Source organism: Macrotis lagotis, chromosome 3 (assembly GCF_037893015.1).
Source record: "Macrotis lagotis isolate mMagLag1 chromosome 3, bilby.v1.9.chrom.fasta, whole genome shotgun sequence".
Lineage (NCBI taxonomy): Eukaryota > Metazoa > Chordata > Mammalia > Peramelemorphia > Peramelidae > Macrotis > Macrotis lagotis.
In genome coordinates this window covers 220,715,347-220,739,597 of record NC_133660.1, presented here as the reverse complement: position 1 = coordinate 220,739,597, position 24,251 = coordinate 220,715,347, and the positions used below count along the sequence as shown (strand labels likewise).

At 35.8% G+C, this 24,251-nt stretch overlaps 1 protein-coding gene across 1 annotated transcript in view; it reads right to left on the bottom strand.

The window, feature by feature from the left end:
• The window catches only part of NOP14 (NOP14 nucleolar protein), a 65,535-nt gene that overhangs the window by 37,576 nt on the left and 3,708 nt on the right, over window positions 1-24,251 (bottom strand). The window contains exons 2-3 of the mRNA XM_074229878.1: window positions 1,309-1,443; window positions 515-656 (exon numbers count right to left, since the gene is read on the bottom strand). Of these exons, the coding sequence (XP_074085979.1) occupies window positions 515-656; window positions 1,309-1,443 (277 nt within the window). The remainder of the gene's footprint in view (window positions 1-514; window positions 657-1,308; window positions 1,444-24,251) is intronic.

The following is a 24,251-nucleotide window of genomic DNA, read 5'->3' as shown; positions in this document are numbered from 1 at the left end:
TTGGGTCTAAGTCTAATTTTATCTTGTTCAGGTTGGCCAAGCATTCTTGTATGGCAAAATCTTTTGGGATCCAGACTCAGTGTGTCAGTTCTTCCTGAGAGCTAAGCTTTGTGACAGTTACAAACTGGTAATCTATGCTTATCAGTAACTGCTATCTATACCTTTATTATCCAAGTCACTAAGAAAAATAATTAAACAGCACAGGGTCAAACACAGAAAGTAGAACAAAAAGAGTGTTCTAGTTCTAGTACCAGGTCTGGCACTGACTGACCTTAGGCAAGTTACTCTACCTCTGAGAGTCATCACTTTGTTTCATCTATAAAATGAGTGATACTACAATGACTCTTCTAGGTCTATGATAGTTATTACTTGACATCTTTTCTTTTTTGCTCACAATTTTGTTTTTTTAAAGGTTTCAATTTACTTTTAACAATAGAAGGAAAAGGGACATAAGCAGATCATTTTAATATGAAGATAATTTAGAATAAGGTGATAATATTTCTACTATTCTTACCAGATAACATTCCTTTTTCTTCTGTATCACTGTCACTATCAACAATGTCATTAAATTTTTCAATATCTGCCAGAGACTGGCCATAATGAGTTAATTCTTCATCTTCATTGAGATTATAAATGCTTTTCTTTTCACTGTTACGCTAGAAGAATAGAAATTAGCATTAGTTACCTAATATTTTTCAGAATCATTTGTTAGCCTACCAAAATTTATCCAATTAAATAATAACACAATTTTATTTTTCATAATTATATAGTTGGGGTTTTTTTTGGTTTTATAAATTTTATTTTGTCCCATGTCCTCTCTCCAACCAGTAGACAAGTTTATTTCTGCTCAATATACTAATAGAAATGTCAGTACCCAGAGAAGAGGAATTTTTATTTTAATGGACAATCAGCAAATCATTTCCATAGCCCAGATCTATATGCCATCAAAAATGACTGTTTCAGTTAATTAGCACTCAAGGTAAAAGGAGATCCAAAACAGACAGTAAGCTGAGATGACATTTGTTTTGGCTAGGACATTTATCCATTCAATTAATATTTATTAAACTTCTTTCTAGAATGGGACTAGCAAAGTAGGAGGGGTCAAATGTGAGGTAGCCAGTCTCAGTCCAGGGATAATTAAATGCTTTAATAGTAAACATATTTAATGAACAATGAGAAAAAAAACTAGGTTGACTCTTTTCACTTGATTATATAAAATGGCAACTCAGAAATAAAAAAATCAAAACCAAAAAAATAAACCTTCAAGCCCCAAACCCAACTTTCCCCTACAAAACTTATTTTCCATACCTGTCGTTCTAGAGCAAATCTCTTCATCATTTTTTCCTCTGGACTTATTTTAGTATTATATTCCCCAAAGCGCTTATCTGTAAACACATTAGATTTGTCCCTTTCTTTGTACTCTTTTAGTAGGGTTTGTGTGCGCTGAAAATAAAAACACAAAATAAATGAACAATTTTCAAAGACCAAATGGTCAGTCAAAACAAGGTATGCTTCAAGGTACAATCCGACTCTTCGAATTTAGGTGTTCTTTGAAGTAGTACCGAGGTTCATATAATAGAATTCAAACAAGGTTTTCTTCTCCCCTAATAACAGAGGATTAGTTGTCTCTCTCTCTCTCTCTAGTATTGCTATTGCTAGGTCAAAGGGTATGCTTGGTTGTATTGCTAGAGAGGGAGAGGGAGAGGGAGAGGGAGAGGGAGAGGGAGAGGGAGAGGGAGAGGGAGAGGGAGAGGGAGAGGGAGAGGGAGAGGGAGAGGGAGAGGGAGAGGGAGAGGGAGAGGGAGAGGGAGAGGGAGAGGGAGAGGGAGAGGAGAGAAGAGAAGAGGAGTTTCCTTTGATCCATAGAACTCATTTTTTTGCAAGACAATGGCGTTAATTAAGTGACTTGCCCAAGGCCACACAGCTAGGTAATTATTAAGTGTCTGAGACCGCATTTGAACTCAGGTACTCCTGACTCCAAGGCCGGTGCTCTATCCACTGCGCCACCTAGCTGCCCTAGAACAACTCTTTAAAGTAGATAATATTAACATTAAATACTTGGGAATCTATATCCCAAGACAAATCCAGAAACAGGATGAACACAATTACAAAGCACTTTTCACACAAATAAAGTTGGATCTAAACAATTGGAAAAATGTCAATTGCTCATGGTTAGGTTGAGCTAATATAATAAAAATGACAATTCTACCCAAACTAAATTATTCAATCAAACTACCAAATAACTATTTTACCGAGCTAGAAAAATAGTAACAAAATTCATCTGGAGTAATAAAAAGTCAAGAATATCAAGGAAACTGATGGAAAAAATGTAAAGGACCATATCTAAAACTATACCATAAAACAGCAGTCATCAAAACTACCTGGAACTGGTTAAGAAATAAGAGTAATGGATCAGTGGATTGGGATAGGTTCAAAAGAAACAGTAAATGACTACAGTCATTTACCGTTTGACAAACTTAAAAAACATTTGATTCTGGGATAAGGATTCACTATTTGACAAAAATAGTTGGAAAAACTGGAAAATAGTATGATTAAAAACTCTGCCATCTCACACCCTGTGCCAAAATAAGGTCAAAATGGGTATAGGATTTAGAAATGAAGGGTGATACCATAGATCAATTAATAGATCAAGAAATGCTCTGTCAGATCTATGAAAAGGGGAGAAACGGGGTGGGGGGGGAGGCGGCAGTTAGGTGGCGCAGTGGATAAAGCGCCAGCCTTCGAATCAGGAATGCCTGAGTTCAAATCAAGCCTCGGACACTTAATAATTGCCTAGCTGTGTGGCCTTGGGCAAGCCACTTAACCCCATTTGCCTTACAAAAAAACCAAAAAAAAAAACAAAAAACCTAAAAAAAAATAATATAGAGAATTGAGGTTGTGGGAGAATTGGGACATTAATGCACTATTGGTGGAATTGTAAACTGATCCAACCATTCTGAAGAGCAATATGAAACTAAGCCCAAAAGCAATAAAACCAAGCATACCCTTTGACCTAGCAATATCAATACTAGGCTTATATCCAGAAAAAAATCATAAAAAATGGGAAAAGTCCTATACATTCCAAAATATTCATAGCTGTTCTTTTAGTAGTGGCAAATAATTAGAAACTGAGGGGCTGACCATCAATTGAGGAATGGTTGAACAAGTTGTGATATATGAATGTTTTGGAGTACTATTGTTCTGTAAGAAACTATGTCAGACTCTAGAGAAGTATGGGATAAAATTATAGGAACTGATGCTGAATGAAGGCAGCAGAACCAAGAGAATATCGTACACATTAACAACTTTGTGAGATGATCCACTTTGATGGATGCAGCTCCTCTCAGCAGTTTAGAAAACTAGGACAACCCTGGGAGATCTCTTATGGGCAATGTTATCCACATCCAGAGGGGGAAGAAAAAAACAAAAAAACCCACAGAATCTTAATGAACACTATGTTCACTTTCTGAAAATTTCTCTTTTGTTTTTTCTTCCTATCTCATGGTTTTTCCTTTCTTTTCCCATAGTCCTAATTCCTCATACAAAAAATGACTAATCTGTAAACATGCTAAACACAAATGTATATGTATAATATCCACCAGACTGTTTGCTGCCAAGGGGGAATGGGAAGGGAGGGTGGACGGAAATTATGTATCTTATAAATATGCATATGCATGTGGAAGAATATTGAAAAATTTTGATAACATGTAATTGGAAAATTTTTTTTAAAAAAGATGGTAATTATTCCCATTATATAGATGAAGAAGCATAGGATTTAAGAAATTAAGTAATTTGTGTATGGAACTAGTGAACTGAGCAGTACTTAGAGCTGAAACCCTGTTTTCTGACTCCAAATCCAATGATTCTTTCAGTATGTCAATCTGTCTCTAAAGATCAATGTCAGCATTTTTTAAATGGGGATAACTGAACCACAATTGTCCACTGTTAGGAAAAGAAATCAGCAAATCTGCTAGTTTTGTCAGTGGGAAGCTCACAGAAAGGGGTGAGCTATAAAAGGAGACAAGTCAAATATAATGAACTGCTTTTTCAGCTGTGGTACCTAAAGCTAGTAACGTGTTTACATTAGGCTTATTCTATTTGGGAAAAAAAATGGAATAAGTTTAGATCCCTTCAATGATAAAGGAGGAGAAAATTTACCATATTGTTCCAAATATAGGCTGGCTTCAAATATGGTCTATTACAACTAAGAAGAGATTTCTTTAATAAGGAAAAAAACCCAAGAAAAATAAAGCTGATCATAAGGCTACACTTCACTTTTATATGTGCTGGGAATGGAGAAATAGATTATGCTTGTTTTTGAGTCATTTGATATTTTTATCAGTCACTCAGATAAAGGTATAGTTGAGATGCTCATCAAATTTGCAGATGAATGAATGAATAAAAGCATTTATTAAGTACTTTTCCCCCTTTAGTTCTATAAAATAACTTTTTGATTAGTACGGCAATGAGTAAGTAGATTAATTTAGGTAGAATGGTCATTTTTATTACATTGACTTACCCATGAGCAATTTTTATTTTTCCAGTTTATTTAGATCTGACTTAATTCATGTTTTATAATTATAAATAAAAGGACAAATTGAAGAAATCAGGTTTGTTTAGTCTGGAGAAAGATAGTATTCAAGCATCTGAAGAGCTGATACACAGAATAGGAATTAGACTCCATTCTGGATGTGGACAGCATTTTGGAATTGTCTGGAACATTGTAGTATTTACAACAACTAAGTCTATCACAGTTGATCAACATACAATGTTGCTGTTACTGTATATAATGATCTCTTGATTCTACTCATTTCACGTAGCATCCGTTCATGGAAGTCCTTCCAGGTTTTTTGAAGTCGGCCTGATCATTATTTCTTAAAGAACAATAGTATTCCATTATACTGATAAACCACAATTCGTTCTGCCATTCCCCAATTGATATACATTCCCTCAATTTCCAATTCTTTGCCACCACAAAAAGAGCTATTAATATTTTTGTACATGTAGAGTCCTTTCTCTTTTTATAATCTCTTTGTGATACAGATCTAGTAGTAGTATTACTGGATCAAAGAGAATATATAGCTTGATTGTCCTTTGAATATAGTTCCAAATCACTCCCCAGAATGACTGGATCAGTTCACAAATAATTCCCACATCTTTTCCAAAATTGATCATTTTCCTTTTCTGTCATAATAGCCAATCTGAGGTTGTACTTCAGAGTTGTTTCAACTGGCATTTCTCTAATCAAAAATGATTTAGACCATTTTTCACATGACTAAAGAGAGTTTTAATTTTTTCATCTGAAAATTGTCTGTTCATATGCTTTGACCACTTATCAATTGCTTATATTTAAACTTGATATTATATCAAGAGAAAGTCTCTCAACAACAAAAGCTATCCAAAAATAAATAGGCTATGCTAGGAGGCTATGGGTTTTTGCTCCCTGGAAGTCTTCAACAAAAGGTTTGCTAGGTAGGCTTTAGGATGGGATATTTTTCAGGTATAAGCTGAACTATATGACCTTTAAGGTCCCTTTCAAAGCTAGAATTCTGAGATTTCTTCATCTGTTATAAATGCAATGGGATGGTGGACATAATGATCACAAATGAGACTACTGACTCTAAATATATGATCCTAAGAAGTAATATGATTATTAAGACAGTATTTTCAAGAGATTTTTTCCTCTCCAAAATGCCTTTCTTCAAAGTCTCATATAGGTATAAAAGAAGTGATTTTTGAAGGATGAACCAATGTAATTTATGTTCTGGCAGTTCCAACAACAATCTAGAAAAGTTTCTCATATAGGCCCAATTTTTCTAAGTCTGGAAAGACTCATAAACAGACTATTGGCTAAGAGGAATGACTATTTTGGCCAAAGCAACTACCAAGAAAGTTTCCTAAGGCTTAGAGGGGTTTTGATATGCAAAGACTGAGGGACTACTCATAACAAAAAATAACAGTGCATCAAAATTAAAATAATACTTCTATTATATTACAATTATGCCTATAAGTTATTAAAATTATGATTTTATGATTTAATTATAAAACTTGGTTTTATAATTATTATCATCTTTGTTCTTCACAACAACTGAGAGGTAGATGCTGATATTATCTTTATTTTACATTTTAAAAAACTGAGGCAAATAAAAATTAAGTGACTTGTCCAGGGACACACATTGAGTGTCTGAAACCAAATTTGAATTCAGGTCTTCCTGACTCCAGGGCCAGAAGTGGTTCCATTATTTAGAATTAGTTTGTAAAAAGTATATAGAAAACAATTAGTTAAAAACACACTTTACAAATGACAATATGCAATAAACAATCTTTTATTTTAGGTACAGATAACTCATAAGTTAATTCAATAATACCTAAAAATGAATATGGTATGCTGTACTGAAGAGAATTCTTCCCTTGCAATCTTTCTTTTACTTTAATTTCCTTTAAATCTGGAGGTAGGAATGGAAAATTATTTGAATATGTAAGTCTTAGATTCACTACCTTGACAGTCTTTATTAATCTTGAGAACTCATTCCCATTTAGTAAAGAATGGTCACCCATAGCTACCAAACAATCAGTGGCAATGTTACTTGGACTTCAGATTCTATAAAATTTCCCTCTTCTTTCTTCAGTTTCTTTTATTCTTGAAAAATGGTTAATAGTGCTGAAACTACATGTGAATATATGAAAACAATCTTGATATTTCTCCCTCCATTAGAATTTTTGGATAAACTAGCTTTAGCCCAAAGAAAGACCAAACAAGTTCGTTCCTCTAGTTCCTTTCTGAAGTGTTGCTGAACTTCTACATGGAACATCTCAAAGGGGGACAGACAGACACACACAGACATAAAATGACAAGACACAAAGATACAGACATAGACACATGGGCATGTCCAGACACAGACACACAAACACAAGCACACACACAGACATGCACATCCCACCAGCAACGACACAAGAGCAGATAAGTAGAAAACAAATAAGGAAAGGTGGACCAAGATCAAGCTACAGGAAGGTAGAGAAGTATTAAAGACCTATTAATTAGGTTCTGGTTTTCTCTCCTACTCTATACTAGATGATGGCAGAAAGTCAGTTACTCCATTAATTTAGCATTTTGTCTGCTTTGGCAAAGACAAAGAATATTCTACTTAGAGAAGGGTATGGTGCCAGCAGTGGTTGATGTTTCAAGCAGAAAAAACAAATCTGTTCAGAGAAGAATTATGAGAGTAAAACATTTTTCTTGTCTTCTTCTCAAAATGTATATGTATACAAATATGTTGCTTTGGCTATGTGTTTTTTTAATATAAATATTTTATTTGTTTTCCCATTATATACAATAGTAGCTTCCACCTATCATTTTTTGTAATGTTTTGAATTTTACAATTATCCCCCCAACTTCCCTTCCCTCCCTCTACCCCCCACAGAAGGCAATCTGATAATCTTTACATTGGTTCCATACTATACATTGATTAAAATTGAATGTGTTGAGAGAAAAATCATATCCTTGAGGAAAAATTAAAATATAAGATAACAAAATTATGTAGTACATAAGACAAATTAAAAAAAACCTGAATAATAGTCTTTGGTATTTGTTTAAACTCCACAGTTCTTTCTTTGGATAAAGATGGTATTCTATATTGCAGTTACCCTAAAATTGTCCCTGATTATTGTATTGATGGAATGAACAAGTCCATTAAGGTTATTCATCACCCCCATGTTGCTGTTCCAGTGGACAATGTTCTTCTGGTTCTGCTCATCTTACTCATTGGCAATAATATGTTAATAAAATCAGACAGTCCTCTATCATCCAGTAATGAATAATTCAATAAATATTCCTGCAATAACATTTTAGCATTTTCAAAAACGTTTTAGAAATAAGTCAATACTTTTGTAAAGGATAAGAGCTAAAGCATAACTTCTTGGCACAATAATGGTTCTGCTATTGTTTTCCAGAGCCTGCTGGCAAAGAATGGCTTGACAAAGATTTCTAGAAGCCCTCATCTACTTCACATTTTTCTTTTGCTTTGGTGTTTCTCATCCACTTTTCCCCCATATAGTATGGTTCAAGGTTTTCAGGTCAATAACAGTAGACATTTGAGAGGATATAAAGGAGAATTTACGTGCAGTAGTATTAAAAACTCAATTTGATAAATCATTTAGGATCAGGTTTTTAGTCTGAATTATTTCATATACTTGGACATGACTTGGGAAATCTAAGCAGTGGATTTATACCAAGTGTGGCTATTTGAGATGATCAAGGGAGAACAGAAAGAGTAATCCTAGTAAACAAATGGTTGGAATCATTAAACAGTAAGTTTGACCCTCAGAAAGGCTAGCACAATTTCAAATGGTTATTTTTTTTATTTTTAGGTTTTTGCAAGGCAAATGGGGTTAAGTGGCTTGCCCAAAGCCACACAGCTAGGTAATTATTAAGTGTCTGAGACCAGATTTGAACCTAGGTACTCCTGACTCCAGGGCTGGTGCTCTATTCTGCGCCACCAACCCACCTCTCAAATGGTTACTTTTTAAAGCACTCTCTTTCCCACGAAAATACAGCTTAAAAATTTGGTAGGACTAATAAATTCATGTTATGGACCACCCACTAACATTTAGAATAGAATTCTAGAATAGGCACTATAGCTGTCTGTGGGAAATATGAATTTTAGGTTTTATACACAGATTCTTCTTGGAGACATTTACAATGCTTAAGGCAATGCCACTACAATCTCAAGTCCTCTTCACTATACATTTATTTTTTAATATATAAAGGGACTCTGGTCATCTTTTATTCTTTCTACTGAACTCTCAAGTAGGGGTACAGGATTTAGACAAGGAAGGGATTTGAAAGATTGCCTAGCCCAACCCTCTCACTTTTCAGATGAGGGAACAGGAAGACCAGAGATTTTCACAAGGTCAAAAAGGTAGTAGCTTGTTTTGAGTTCCCTACAAATACAACATGAATAATTCAATACAAATGACCCACAGCACATAAAACTTTCAATTTTGAGAATGTTCAAGAGCCTATAATTGTGGTTCATGGTTTTATAATATATTTGAAAAGAAGCAATATAAATGATTCCTTAAGCCACTGATATTTCTTTCTGAAACAAAGTCCTGCACATTCATGATACCAGATGCCTTATTTAAGATTAAAGTAGAATTTAATGTGATGAGCTGACATTAAAGAGCTGAGCTGAAAACTGTGGTAAAAACATCCCTTATACAAAAATATTCATAGCAGTCCTGTCTGTGGTGGCAAAGAATTGAAAATTAAGTGAATGTCCTTTATTTGGGGACTGGCTTAACAAACTGTGGTATATGCATGTCATGCAACACTATTGTTCTATTAGAAACCAGGAGGGATGGGAATTCAGGGAAGCTTAGAGGGATTTGCATGAACTGATGCTGAGTGAGATGAGCAGAACCAGAAAAACACTGTACACCCTAACAGCAACATGGAGGTGATGATCAACCTTGATGGACTTGCTCATTCCATCAGTGTAACAATCAGGGACAATTTTGGGCTCTCTGCAATGGAGAATACCATCTGTATCCAGAGAAACAACTGTGGAGTTTGAACAAGGACCAAGGACTATTTACCTTAAATTTAGAAAAAAAAACAACCTGATATCTTATTGTCTCATTTTGCTATCTCTTATACTTTATATTTCTTCCTTAAGGATATGATTTCTCTCTCAAAACATTCAATTTGCATCAATGCATACCAAGGAAACAATGTAAAGATGGGCAAATTGCCTTCTGTGGGGGGTGGGGGGAGGGAAGTAAGATTAGGGGGAAAATTGTAAAACTCAAAATAAATAAAATCTTAAAAAAAAGAGATAAACTGACATTGACTGTAAATGCTAGACAAAGTTTATAAAAATGAAAAACATTAACAGGTTGAGTGGGGGTGATCAACATATTTAGAAAAGGTCAATGCTTGGACTGATGAAGGAATCCCCTCAAATACAGATCTTGTTTCAGCTCAATAAATGAGAGCTAGCTTGGCACAGGCATAAAATACAAAGAATTTTTTGTTATTCAGTGATTTTTCAATTGTTTCCAACTCTTTGTGATCCCATTTTGGGGTTTTCTTGGCAAAGATATTGGAGTAGCTTGTCATTTCCTTTTTTAGCTCATTTTACTTTTGAGGAAACTGAAGCAAAGAAGGTTAAGTGACTTGTCCAGGGTCACACAGCTATTAAGTATCTGAGGTCTAACTTAGGAAAAGGAGTCCTTCCTGACTCTTAAAGGTAAGTACTCTATCCACTATACCACCTAACTGCCCATAGCGGATAAAGAGTTGGTATTTTAATTCCCAAAGACCAGAACTCAGGTCTTGCTTCTCAAATATACTAGTTATGAGACTTTGTCCAAGTCTCTCAACCACTAGGTTAACCCAAGCATCTCTCAAGACCACAAACTGGTGAAAAAGTGCTGACCTTCATTGGTAGCATTCCTCACCTCCCTATACCAATAAAATCACAAATCTAGTCTTTTTGTTGTGATCACATCTCTGCACCCTTTACCAGACAAGCAAAATGACAAAGATGAGAAAGTCTGTCAAAATTTTTAAATGGGATAGACTCCCAGACATTCTTTAATTTTCAATGTTTAAATTCAATTTAATTTTTAACTTCAAATTCTCTTTTTCTCTCCTCTTCTTCTACCCATTGAGAAGGGAAGAAAAATAAAACTCATTGCAAAAATATAAAGACATCCCAAACAAACTCTCCCATTAGCTATGTCCTCCTCCCCATCCCCCAACATACACACACAATGCAAGAAATTCTGCTTAAATCTGTACTTTGAGTCCATCAGTTCTTTTTGTGGAGCAGATTTCATTAGAAGTCCTTTGGAATTGTGATTGGTTATCATGCAGATTATATCTTCACAATATGGCTTTTTCTGTAAAAACTTTTCTAGTTCTGCTCACTTTATTTTTCAAACAAGTCCTCCTAGGTTTTTCTAAAACCATCTCCTTCATCATCTGTACAGCATGCTAGCATTCAAATACAGAGACCATTAACTGGTTCTGCTATTTTCTGATTGATGGGCACCCCCTTGGTTTCCAGATCTTTGCTAAAACAACCAAAAAATGTCTATAAAAAGTTTTTGTATAAATCAATCCTTCCCTCCTTTTTTGGATCTCTTTGAGCTATATGCTTAGAACTGATATTTCTGGGTGAAGGGCTAAGGGACTAGTTCCAAATTGCTTTTCTGAATGGCTGAACCAGTTTACAGCTCCATCCCTGATGTGCCTGCTCTCCCACAGCTCCTTCAAGAATTGTCAGTTTCAGAGTTGTTTTAATGTCTACTTCTCTTATTAGTTAATGATGTAGAACATTTAAAGAAGTGTTCTGAGAGTCGGCATTTCTTTTTGATTACTGGCTACTCATATCCTTTAATCTCCTATCCACTAAGAAATGTCTTTTGTTCTAATATAGTTGAATCAATTCCTTTTATTTCTTGGGTATCAGACTTCAATTTATTAGAGAGATTTGCTGCAATTTTTCCCATTATCCATTTCCCTTTTAATTTTCACTGCATTTTTTATTTGTGTACTTTTCAATTTCCTAAAATCAGGACTGTCCATTACATTGTCTACGATTGAGTCAAATACACTTCTCTATCTATAGCTGTAAAAGTTATCTCCTTCCTTGCTCTGTTAATTTGTTATGTCATATTTTAAATACAGTTCCTTTCTATTTGGAACTATACTATTTCTGTTTGGTATGAGAGGTTGGACTAAATCTACATTTCTTTATTACCTAGTTTTTCTATAAGTTTTTAATGAAATACTATTATTTAATTTTTAAGTTTTAATATTTAAATACTAAGTACCTTTACTACAATAGCTAGCAATTTTCACTTTATCAAATACTATGCTATTATGTCCAACTACTTCTAGATCTTATATACCTGATCTATTTTACTGATCATTTTTTGTGTGTAATTTTTAACCAATATCAAATTGTTTTGATGACTGCATTTCAGTATAATTTGACATCTGATATGGCTATGCCCCTTTCCTTTGTTTTTTTTTTCTTCATTATGTCTCTTTAAATTCATAACTTTTTTTTGCAGATGAATTTTATCAGTTTTTCCAAATCTTTAAAGTAATACTTTGGTAGATCTGATCGGTATGACAAAAAAAAATTAATTTGGATAGTACTGTCTTTTTACTATATGGCCATGGGTCAAAACATGAACAGTGAATTATTTATCCAATTATTTAGGTTTGTATTTTTTATAAATTCCAATTATTTAGGTTTATATTTTTTATAAAAAGTGTTTTATAGTGTAAGTATACAGTGTATATGGGTTTTTCCTTTTGTTCTGATTGTTCTTTTGTAACATAACTAATATGGAAATGTTTAACATGATTGTACATGTATAATCCTTATCAGATTTCTTGCTGTCATAGGGAGGAGGAGCAAAAAATGTGGAATTCAGAATCTTACAAAAAAACAAATGTTGAAAACTACTTTTACATCTAATTGGAAAAAAAATTAAATAACAATTAAAACGAAACCATATAGTATATATCTCTTACCAGATGATTTTCCAGATGTTTTAGAAATTATGTAGCTATTTTGAACTAAATTTCTCCTCCTTTCCCTTGGGGACAATGGTTGTTAACATATAAAAGATTTAGTTTTTTGTGTGGGCTTATTTTAACTTTTTGCTATTTTGCTTGTTATTTCAAATTATTTTAGTTGAATTTCAAGAGTTCTCTAAGTAAACGATCATGCCATCTGGAAAAATTATTCATTTTGTTTCTTTTTTTCCTCTGCTGACTCCTTCAATTTCTTTTCTTTAGCTAGAATTTCTGGTACTACATAAAATGATGATTTTACCCTATATTTTCCTAGAAAGGCCTCAGTACTTCTCAATTATATACAATGCTTATTCTCAGCTTCATTTGGATTTTACCTACCAAAGTAGGACAGAGAGGTGGCACAGTGAATAGAGCATGAGGCCTGGAACCAGGAAGATTCATCTTCCGGAGTTCAAATCTAGTCTCAAACACTTCTTAGTTGTGTGACCCTAGGCAAATCACTTAATACTGTTCAACTAAGTTTCTTCATTTATATAAGAAGCTGAAAAAAGAAATGGCAAACCTCTCCAATATCTTTGTCAAGAAAACCCCCAATAGGGTCATAAAGTGTCAGGTATGACTGAACAAAAACTATGATTCTGTCCTCTTTTCTTTCTCTCTCTCTCTCTCTCTCTTCTTTCCTTCCTTCCTTTCTGCTAGATTATTTTTAAAGCTTGTTCCATTTCTTTTTCTGGAACTGAATTTTTTAAATTCTCTAATTCTTGCCCTATAAACTAAGGAATTTTATATCTTTTGTAATCATTACTCCATTTCACTTGTTATGTAATATTTTAATAAATTTTATATCTTCATTTGTTATGAAATCTCTTTCCATTTTTGACTCACATTTCGTTTTCCTTTCTTTTTCAATCTGAATGGCTAATGGTTTACATGTACTTCCTCCTGTATTTTAACCAATTTTTATTTTAAGTATTTAGATGTTATGCTATTTAGTACACAGATATCAAGTACTGATGTCATTTCATTTTCTTTTTTTTTTAGTTTTTTTTTGCAAGGCAAACGGGGTTAAGTGGCTTGCTAGGTAATTATTAAGTGTCTGAGACCGGATTTGAACCCAGGTACTCCTGATTCCAGGGCTGGTGCTTTATCCACTAAGCCACCTAGCCGCCCATGTCATTTCATTTTCAATGATGCTTTTAAGCCTAATATAATTTTGTTTGTTTTAACTATGACTATTTTTGCTTTTTTAAATTCCAATTGCTGTTAGAAAGTTTTTTAATTCACCCAACATATAATAAATTGAGATCTAGTCCTCTCTCTCAATTCAAAATTAATCTTTATGGTTTAAGCACACTTTTTATAAACAAATTAGTGGATTCTGCTTCCTACTATTCTCTTCCATTTAATGGGTCAGTTTAGCCCATTCATATTCAGGGTTAAAAACTACATTTTCTTCCATTAAATTTTCTTACTTTTTCCTTCACTTCTGGAGAAATATAACAAAAACGATCTGTTTCTACTCTAGTATTCTTCCTTTTCCTCCCATCACTGATTCTTAATCTTTCTTTTAATTTCTCCTTCCCTACCCTTCAAAGTAGAAGTTTGATCTGTTTGTATCTATTCTCTTCTAGAAAGTATTGTGCCTCTTAAAACATTCCCCTTTTCCTTTTACTACCTATTCCCCTGTTAATTTTACTGTATTTCTACACTAAAATTCTGCCTGAGTGTTCAACTCTTGTTTGTCAGACTCAGATAAACATGAAGTAGGGTCTACTGCCCCACCCCTTCTTTTCCCAAATTTGCAGTCTTCTCACACAATTTGAGAAATAGTTCACTTTGGATAGCTGGGAGGGGCGGAGCCAAGATGGCAACGTGAAGGCAGCATTTCTGAGAACTCCAACCCCCCCAAACCAAACAAAGGATGGCTCTAGCCAAAACTTTGCAAGGCAGAACCCACAGAAAGACCGAGTGATACATTTTCCCAGTTGAAGATAACTTAGAACTTCCACAGGAAAGGTGTGCTTCACCAGGACCTGGGGTTGGGAAAAAAGCAGCTGTGCAGCTCAGCCCAGAAATCACCTGCAACAGCTTGAAGGGGTAGTGAGAGAACTCTGCTCCACCAGAATGAGTGTGGAGTGTGGGAGTACCTGCCACAGAATCTGCAGCAAGAATTTGGAGAAAGCTGCTTGCACCCCCAGAGACCGTTAAGGGAAGTCTGCAGAGATTTCTCTGCTCTCCTTGGGTAGAACTCTGTTGTTTGCCTACACTCAGATATTGCCACTTGGGCCTCCATACTAAATAACCAAGCTGGATTTCTCCTTATAGCCCCAGGGCAGAGGGAAGTGGGGGGGTATCTACATATCAAAATACAGGCAAGAGAGCACAAGACCTGGGAGGAATAAAGGTCCCAGTGGGGTGTCTCCCCCCCCCAAAACAACCCCAAAGCCTTGGAAGTGCTATAAATTAGTCTTGGGCTGAGGAAATGAGTAAACAACAGAAAAAGAAGAATATGACCATAGAGAATTACTTTAGTCCTACGGAAGATCAAAACACATACTCAGATGATGACAAAAATCCAAGCTTCCTATCCAAAACCTCCAAGAGAAATAGAATATGGGCTCAGACTATGGACGAGCTCAAAAAAGACTCTGAAAAGCAATTAAGGGAGATGGAGGAGAAATGAGAGCAATGAAAATCAAATCAACAGCTTGGTGAAAGATAAACAAAAAAATACTGAAGAAAATAATATGTAAAAAACCAGTTTAGGCCTAATGGAAAAAGAAAAACAAAAGGCAAATGAGGAGAGGAATGCCTTAAAAAGCAGAACTGGCCAGCTGAAAAAAAGAGATAAAAAAAGCTCCCTGAAGAAAATAACTCCTTCAAATGCAAAATGGAACTAAAGGAAGCTGATGACTTTGGAAGAAATCAGGAAGAAATAAAACTCTTTCAAAAAAAAAAGTCAAAAATTAGAAGAAAATGGGAAATATCTTATTGGGAAAACAAATGACCTTGAAAACAGATCCAGAAGAAATAATTTAAAAATTATTGGACTATCTGAAAGCCACGACCAAGAGAAGAGCCTAGACTTCACTTTTCAAGAAATAATAGAGGGCGGCTAGGTGGCACAGTGGATAAAGCACCGGCCCTGGAGTCAGGAGTACCTGAGTTCAAATCCGGCCTCAGACACTTAATAATAATTACCTAGCTGTGTGGCCTTGGGCAAGCCACTTAACCCCATTGCCTAGCAAAAGCTTAAAAAAAAAAAAGAAATAATAGAGCAAAATTGTCCTGAGATCCTAGAAGCTGAGGGTAAAATAGAAATCAAGAGAATTCACCAGTCACCCCCCGAAAGGGATCCCAAAAGAAAAACTTCCAGGAATATTATAGCCAAATTCCAAAACTCACAAGTCGAAGAGAAAATACTAAAAACTGCCAGAAACAAACAATTCAACTACCATGGTTCTATGGTCAGGATTACACAGGATCTGGCAGTGTCTACATTAAAGGTTCAGGGGGCTTGTAATATGATATTCTGAAAGGCAAAAGATCTTGGTTTACAACTGAGCATCAACTACTCAGAAAAACCGAACATCTTCTTTCAGGGGAAAAGATGGACTTTCAATGAAACAGGGGACTTTCAAACTTTCCTATAGAGACGACCAGAGCTGAACAAAAAGTTTGATCTCCAAGTACAGGACACTGGTGAACCATACAGGGAGTGGAAGGGAGGGACTATGAGGAACTTGATGATGCTGAACTGTTTGTATTCCTGCACACAGGAAGAAGATATTGATAACTCATATGAACTTTCTCATTTATAAGAGCTGTTAGAAGGAGCATATAACAGACAGGATATAGGAAGGAGCGGAATATAATGAAATGATGTGGTAAAGGGATGGAATCAATGGGCGATGGGGGAAAGTACTGGGAGGAAGGAAAAGTAGATAAAGCAGAAGCTGAGAGATTTCACATAAGAGTCAAGAAAAAGCTTTTTCAATGGAATGGAGCGGGGGAGGCAAGGGGGAATGAGTGAGCCTTCATTCTCATCAGAGATGGCTCAGGGAGGAAATGACATACACACTTAATAGGGTGAGGAAATCTGTCTTGCCCTGGAGGAGGATGGGAGGAAAGGGATGGGATGAGGGGGAATGGGGGGAAGGAAGGGGGGATAGGTGATACAAGAAAGGGAAGATCAAGGGAGAGGGTACTCAGATGCAATACACTTTTGGACAGGGCCAGGATGAAAGGAAAGTGTGAACAGAATAAATGAGAGTGGGGAGAAATCGAGTGAAGGTAAAACTAATAATAGCAACTGTGGGAAAAATATTGAAGCAACTTCTCTGGTGGACTTATGATAAAGAAAGCAACTCACCCCAGACACAGAGCCATTGAAATTTGAACACAGACTGAAGTACAATTTCTCTCTCTCTCTCTCTCTCTCTCTCTCTCTCTCTCTCTCCTTGAGGTTTCCCATCTTCTGGGGGGGGTATGTCTATTCTTATATTTACTCTTATAACATTCAATTTACATCAATGTATGGCATGGAAACAATGTAAAAACTATCAGACAACCTGTGGGGGGAAGGGAGGAGGGGTGAAAAATTGTAGAATTCAGAGCCTTGCAAAAAAATGATGGGTACATATTACCATTGTATATAATTGGAAAACAAATAAAATGTTAAAAAAATAGTTCACCTTAACCTTCTTCCTCCTTTTCCTTTCCCTTTTCTTTAGACCACCAAAAAAAATTACTTCCCAATCTTGTTGTCTTAATTTCCTCTATGATCCTTAAATACATCCTTGTTTTTTCTTTCCCAATTATTAGAATGCAAGCATATGATTATAATTTAGCTCCTTTAATTTGTTACTTTTCTAGATTTCTTGATTCCTCTATGATACAAAATTTTTATTAAGCTCTTGGAATTTTCATCAGGAATGGTTGAAAAGTTCTTGATTCCATTCAAAGTCTACCTTTCCCAATATTAACCTTTGAGATTTAAATTATTTTAGATTACAAATCTTCATAATTTTCTTTAGGTACTGGAGTATTTCAAAGTTTCCTCATCTGTGTAGTATAGCTACAAATCTTGTAATTACTTAGAACTTGAACTTTTTCTTTCTGACTTTTGGCAGTACTTTTTCTTTCACCTGGAAGTTTGGATGGCTTTCATTTTTGAATTTCTTTTTTTTAGGTTTTTTTTTTTGCAAGGCAAATAGGGTTAAGTGGCTTGCCAAGGCCACACAGCTAGGTAATTATTAAGTGTCTGAGACTGGACTTGAACCCAGGTACTCCTGACTCCAGGGCCAGTGCTCTATCCACTGTGCCACCTAGCCGCCCCTATTTTTAAATTTCTTTCAGGAGGTGACTTGCAAATTCTACTTTCAGTCTGCCTTCTGTTTCTAATAGATATGGGTAGTTACATTTAAGATTACTTTTGACATTCAGGAGAGAGGGTTAAAGTGTTGAGGGAGTCTAATGATTTTCAGGTCATTTTTTTAATAGGGGTACTTTACATTTCCCCCCTTTTAAAAAATCTTAGATTTTGGTCTAATATTTCTTTCTGTCTCTTCAAGTCATTGATTTCTATTTGGTTTCTTTTCATTTTCATTTGGGTTAGTTTTTAACTACATTCTGTTCTAAACCAGAACAGACAAATAGGGCCATCTGAAGTTTAAACATTCTTAGCTCATGGACTGTACAAATAAATAGAGGCAGTTGGTTGTATGGTCTGTGGACTCTCAATGATTGATCCTCTTCTTTAAATTTCTCATTTCAAGGGGCAGCTAGGTGGCGCAGTGGATAGAGCACCGGCCCTGGAGTCAGAAGGACCTGAGTTCAAATCGGCCTCAGACACTTAATAATTACCTAGCTGTGTGGCCTTGGGCAAGCCACCTAACCCCATTGCCTTGCAAAAACCTAAAATAAACAAACAAATAAACAAACAAATAAATAAATAAAAAATTTCTCATTTCAAGTTAAGTCAGCACGTATTTGCTAAGACTTGCTAAGTGCTACTTCATTTATAAATATATTTTTCTTTTCCATACTACTGTAGTTCTGTTGGGGTTGTTGTGGAGTTACTTTGTTCCTCTGGATGGGCAATGCGGGCATCTCTTGAGCCATAGCATTTCTTATTGTGGTCAGTGTCTTCTTCCATTTCCTCTTGATTTCCCTGGGTTTAGTTCCCAAAATGAAACTTTGTTCTCCTGATCTGGCTCTCGATATGCTCCCTTCTGCAGCTGGTGTTCACCTTTGTTGCTTGGGTGGTTTACAGGACCCTTAGACTCTTGTAGAGTAGAGTGCCATGCATCACCTCTTTGGCTCATTTCAAGTCGGAAGGACTGGATTTCTGGATTCTGTCAGGCATCCCTATTTGTCCCTAAGGCTCCAGTCCAAGGTTTTAGCCATAGCACTGTGGGTTCTGACTACCCTGAAGCATCATCAGTGCACTCCTGTCTGCTGCCCCAGGCTTGAGGTGTCCCTCCAGTGTTTTTCATCCATGCTGGCAGATTTATCTCATTCTACTTACACTTAAACGGGCTTTTTTTTGGCAAGGCCTTTTTCCTAGTGGTTTTTAAATTTCTGTCTTTTTGTGCATTCCTCGTACAGATGAAGTCACTGTAGTTTCTCTTTGGATTTCTTTTCTTTTCATTTTTGCTAGGCAATGGGGTTAAGTGACTTGCCCACAGTCACCCAGCTAGGTAATTATTAAGTGGCTGAGTCCACATTTGAACTCAGGTCCACCTGACTCCAGGGTTGGTGCTCTCTATCCATTGTGCTACCTAGCTGCCCCTGTCTTTGGATTTCTTGACCATTATTTGGTCAGGCACTATTATTGGATCTTTTCTGGAAAACAAGTATGAGAGATAGTTTCCTCTGGCAAGGACAGATTGATAGAGGAATTGAACAAAAAATGCTGAAGGGACATTTATTTGAAGTCCTAGTGGGTTGGAACTGTTATTTTTCAGCTTTGTACTTTCAGTGCTTAGCATAAAGATTCAAGAACAGGTTGACTTTCTTTAAAGTAAACCACCTAGACAAAGGCAAATAACTGGTTCAAAACCATAGAGAACAAGCACAGGGCCTTGTACAGGCAGGCATTAATATGTCTGGAGTACCTCCTTGCCTCTGACTTATGACCATGTGATTCTACTCAAATCAACTCCCTAAAACCTATAGGATAAAATATAAACTCCTAGGCTTAGTCTTTAAAGCCCTTCAAACTTTACCCTAATCTATTTTTTTTCCAAGCCTTCCCCAATTCAAGGAAGAATAAAATAAAAAATTTCAAAAACCCTGTAATAAATATGCAGTCAAGTAAAACAAATGTTTCCATTAGCTGTTTTCAGAAATGATATATCTTCTAGTGTGCTCTGAATATAGTAATCTCACACAAGGAAGACACAAGTCCTCTAGCACCTTAAGAGTTTTAGGGATTTCCAAGTTGTAATGGTACAATGCTCTGATTCACTTCCACTAACTCAGCACCAATGTACACAAGTTTTCTCAGGTTTCTCTGAAGCCATTTCTGCCATCAATTCTTTTTTGTTTGTGTTTTTGCTAGGTAGTGGGATTAAGTGACTTGCCCAAGGTCACAGAGCTAGCCAATTATTAAGTGTCTGAGGTTGGATTTGAAATCCAGTACTCCTGACTCCAGGGCCGGTGCTTTATCCACTGCGCCACTTAGCTGCCCTCCTGCCATCATTTCTTATAGCACAGGAGTATTCTATCCCATTCACAGACCAAAACTTGTTTAGCAACTTATTCCCCAATTGATGGGAATCCCCTCAGTTCTTGGGTTTTTTACCACCTCAAAAAGACTTGCTATAAATATTCTGTACATGTGGATCCTTTTCTTCTTCCTGTGATTTTTTTTTTTGAGGGAATTGACCAAAATAGTTTAACAAAGTTCCAAACAGTTTTCTAGAATGGCCAGACTAGGTGCCAACTTTGTTCTAGCCTCACTGGACATTATTCACACCTCCCACTCTTCAATTGAATCTAACTAGTCTTCCCTCTAATTCTCATGATACTCCATCTTCTGTCTCCTTGCCTTTGAAATGGCTGTCCCTAGGCCTTGGATGAGCTCCTTCCTTTCTGAGACTTCACAAAGTCCTTCTCATTTCTTTGTCCTCTCCCTTCCAAATTACCTTTAACTATTTTAATTATTTTGTATGTTTGTGCTTATATTATACATAGATACATTTACACACACACACACACACACACATTAACTTGTCTGGCCCATCAGAATGTCAGATCCTACCAGTACAGATTATTTAATTTTTTGAACTTGTATCTCATAGCTGAGTAGACAGTAGGTTCTTAATAAATGTTCATTGTTTGCTGACTGAATGCAATTGAATTTGGTGGGAAAAGTGAATTTTTATTGTCTCTGTAACACAGAGGAATGCAGTGAAATCAAGAGTATCTGAGCCAATAGACAAAAAGCTAATTCCAAAGCCAGAGAAAAGGAAGGTGATGAGGCCACTTCCTGTCTTCAACTGTATCTATGTGGAGGCCTCAGGCAGAAAGGAAAAGAACTAAATGGATGACTCTTAAGAATTCTTCTTCTATGAGTCTTTGATTCAAAGTTGAAAGTGACCTATCTGGGGGCAGCTAGGTGGCGCAGTGGATAAAGCACCGGCCCTGGAGTCAGGAGTATCGGGTCTCAGACACTTAATAATGACCTAGCTGTGTGGCCTTGGGCAAGCCACTTAACCCCATTTGCCTTGCCAAAAAAAAAACAACAACAACAACAACAACAACAACAACAACTTAAAAAAAGTGATCTATCAAAACATGTTATAGTTGAGACTTTTGTTTATGGTCTTTGATTTCATCAACTCACCAGTGAGGTTAACCAATTCAATCTTAAAACTCTCAATACCACAAACTGACTGATAGGTTGTTTAGCTAATGGCTATTCTTCTATGGTTTATTCTAGACTTGATTTTTTATCTCTTATATTAGATAAGAAATTCCTTTTAAAATATTCTACACATTCTCTGTTTCTATCCCACTCAACTAACTCCATGAAGAATCTAATTTCTAATACAATTTAATTCTTAAATCCTTGGCTTGTAATCTTTTGTTTTATATTTTATTAGTGCAACAACACACTGCCTAGAATTCATACTGGCCAGTAGATGCTTACTTTGTACTTACTGTATATCCTGGGAATGGGATAGGTTAATGGAATGTGTTATTACCGTTTTAATCTTTTTTTTTGGTTAGGTTTGTTTTTTTTTTTTTTTGGCAAGGCAAATGGGGTTAAGTGGCTTGCCCAAGGCCACACAGCTAGGTCATTATTAAGTGTCTGGGACCGGATTTGAACCCAGGTACTCTTGACTCCAAGGCCAGTGCTTTATCCACTATGCCACCTAGCTGCCCTGCCGTTTTAATCTTAAAAGAGGTACCTAGAAAGCATAAATCAATTTCCATTTAATTCTGAATCCTCTGAGAAAAATAACAAATGGTGATTTATGTAACTGATATTTGCTAACTATCATGAAGTTCTTAAACCATCTGGTCTTTATTAATCTTATTTGCTGTTGGCATTCCAAAAGGCAAAGAAAGGTCTAACTGCAGCAGTCCAGGTTACAAATAAAAACTATCTCAGTTGCACTTTAAACCCCTCCAAAACCGAGGCGAAAAAGCACTTTTTTTGCTTCCCAAACTGGAAAAACCTGAAAAAACCCACCTCACTCTTTGATATGTATTGCACTGAACAGATTTTTCAGACAGAGAAATAGTTTCCTTTTTAACATTCGGTGGATACAGTAAAATCCATCTGTATAATATCTTATCGTGAATGTTAAATAAAACCATATTAGTTCATGGCTTTAAGATTAAGAAAGGTAGAGGTTAATTAAAGAAAACCAGAAATTAGTCAATCTTGATGCTATGTCAAGTACATATTATATTCTTATATAGCATCCTAGGTTGAGTGCAGCTGGGTGGCACAGTGGATAGAGTGCTGGTCTGGAAGCAGGAAGACTCCATAAGTTCCTCCCACCTTAGACACTTACTTAGACCTAGAGTCAAAAAGATTTGAAATTCAAATCTGGCTTCAGATCCTTACTAGCTATGGGACCCTTGGCAGGTCACTTAACCCTGTTTGCCTTAGTTCCCTTATCTGCAAAATGAGCTGGAGAAGGAAATGGCAAACTACTCCAGTATCTTTGCCAAGAAAATCCCCCAAAAGGTCATGAAGAACAATTGAAACAACTGAACAACAAATCTTAGTTATTTTAAATAAAGTTGAGTGAGGTATAATTAATAACAAAATAGTTTAAATGTCATAATATTCCATTCTGTTCAACTGTTAAGAGTTAGGCTTTCTTTAAAGAAATCAGTTCTGAAAAATTATCCATGTCATTATTGATTAGAGAAATGCAAATTAAAACAACTCTGAGGTACCACCTTACCTCTATCAGATTAGCTAAAATAACTAAAGGAAAATGATCCATGTTGGACAGGATAATGGGAAAACTGGGACACTAACACATTGCTGTGAAGTTGTGAACTGATCCAACCTTTCTGGAGAACAATCTGAAACTATGCCCAAAGGGCTTTAAAAATGTGCAAACCCTTTGATTCAGCAATACCACTATTGGTCTGTATCCCAAAGAGATCACAAAAAATCACCAAAAAAAAAAAAAGAGATCACATATACAAAAATAATTACAGTAGCTCTTTTTATAGAGGCAAAGAACTGCAAATTGAGGGGATGCTGATCAACTGGGGAATGGCTAAACAAGTCACGTTATATGAATGTGATGGAATGCTACTGTTCGGTAAGAAATCATGAGCAGTTGGGACTTCAGAAATGTCTGGAAAGGCTTGCATGAATTGATGTTGAGTGAAGTGAGCAGAATTAAAACAGCAACACTGTGTGATGATCAATTATGATGGATAAGACTCCTTTCAGCAGTTCAATGATCAAGGACCATCCTGAGAAACCTGTGATGGCCAAGGCCATCCACATCCAGAGGAAAAAAATAATGGAGTTTGAATCCAGAGCAAAACATCCTATGTTCACTTTATAAAGATTCTTTTGTTTTTTTCTCTCATGATTTTTTCCCTCATATTTCTAATTTTTCCTTCACAACATGACAAATATGGAAATAAGTTAAATATGACTGTACAAATACAACCAATATCAGCTTGCTCACTGACATGGGGAGGGAGAAGAGAAGGGAGGGTGGTAGAAAAATGTGGAACTCAAAAACTTGCAAAAGAATGAATGCTGTAGAAACATTGTAGATACTGATACATTGCTTTGTGTGTGTGGGGGGAAGTAAGATGGGGAAAAATTGTAAAACTCAAAATAAATAAAATCTTTAATAAAAAAAAATGAATGCTGAAAACTATCTTTGTATGTAATTGGTAAAAAAATCAGCTCTTTCTGCAGCACATTTTATGGGTTCATCTTCAACAACTCAAATCAATGTTTATGGAAGCATCTCCAAGAGGCAGAGCAATGTGAAGTAAGTCATTCCCTATCCTCACTAATCTAACCAAAGCATAAGCAGATGTATTTATACATACAATTGTAATAGCAAATATGTGCAAAGGTAGTACAAAAGTACTGTATGAAATCTGATAAAGCAAAGATTAATTTTGACCACAAGGAAGAAGGGGGTTCAAGAAAGATTTTAAGGAGGGGGCAGCTAGGTGGAGTAGTGGA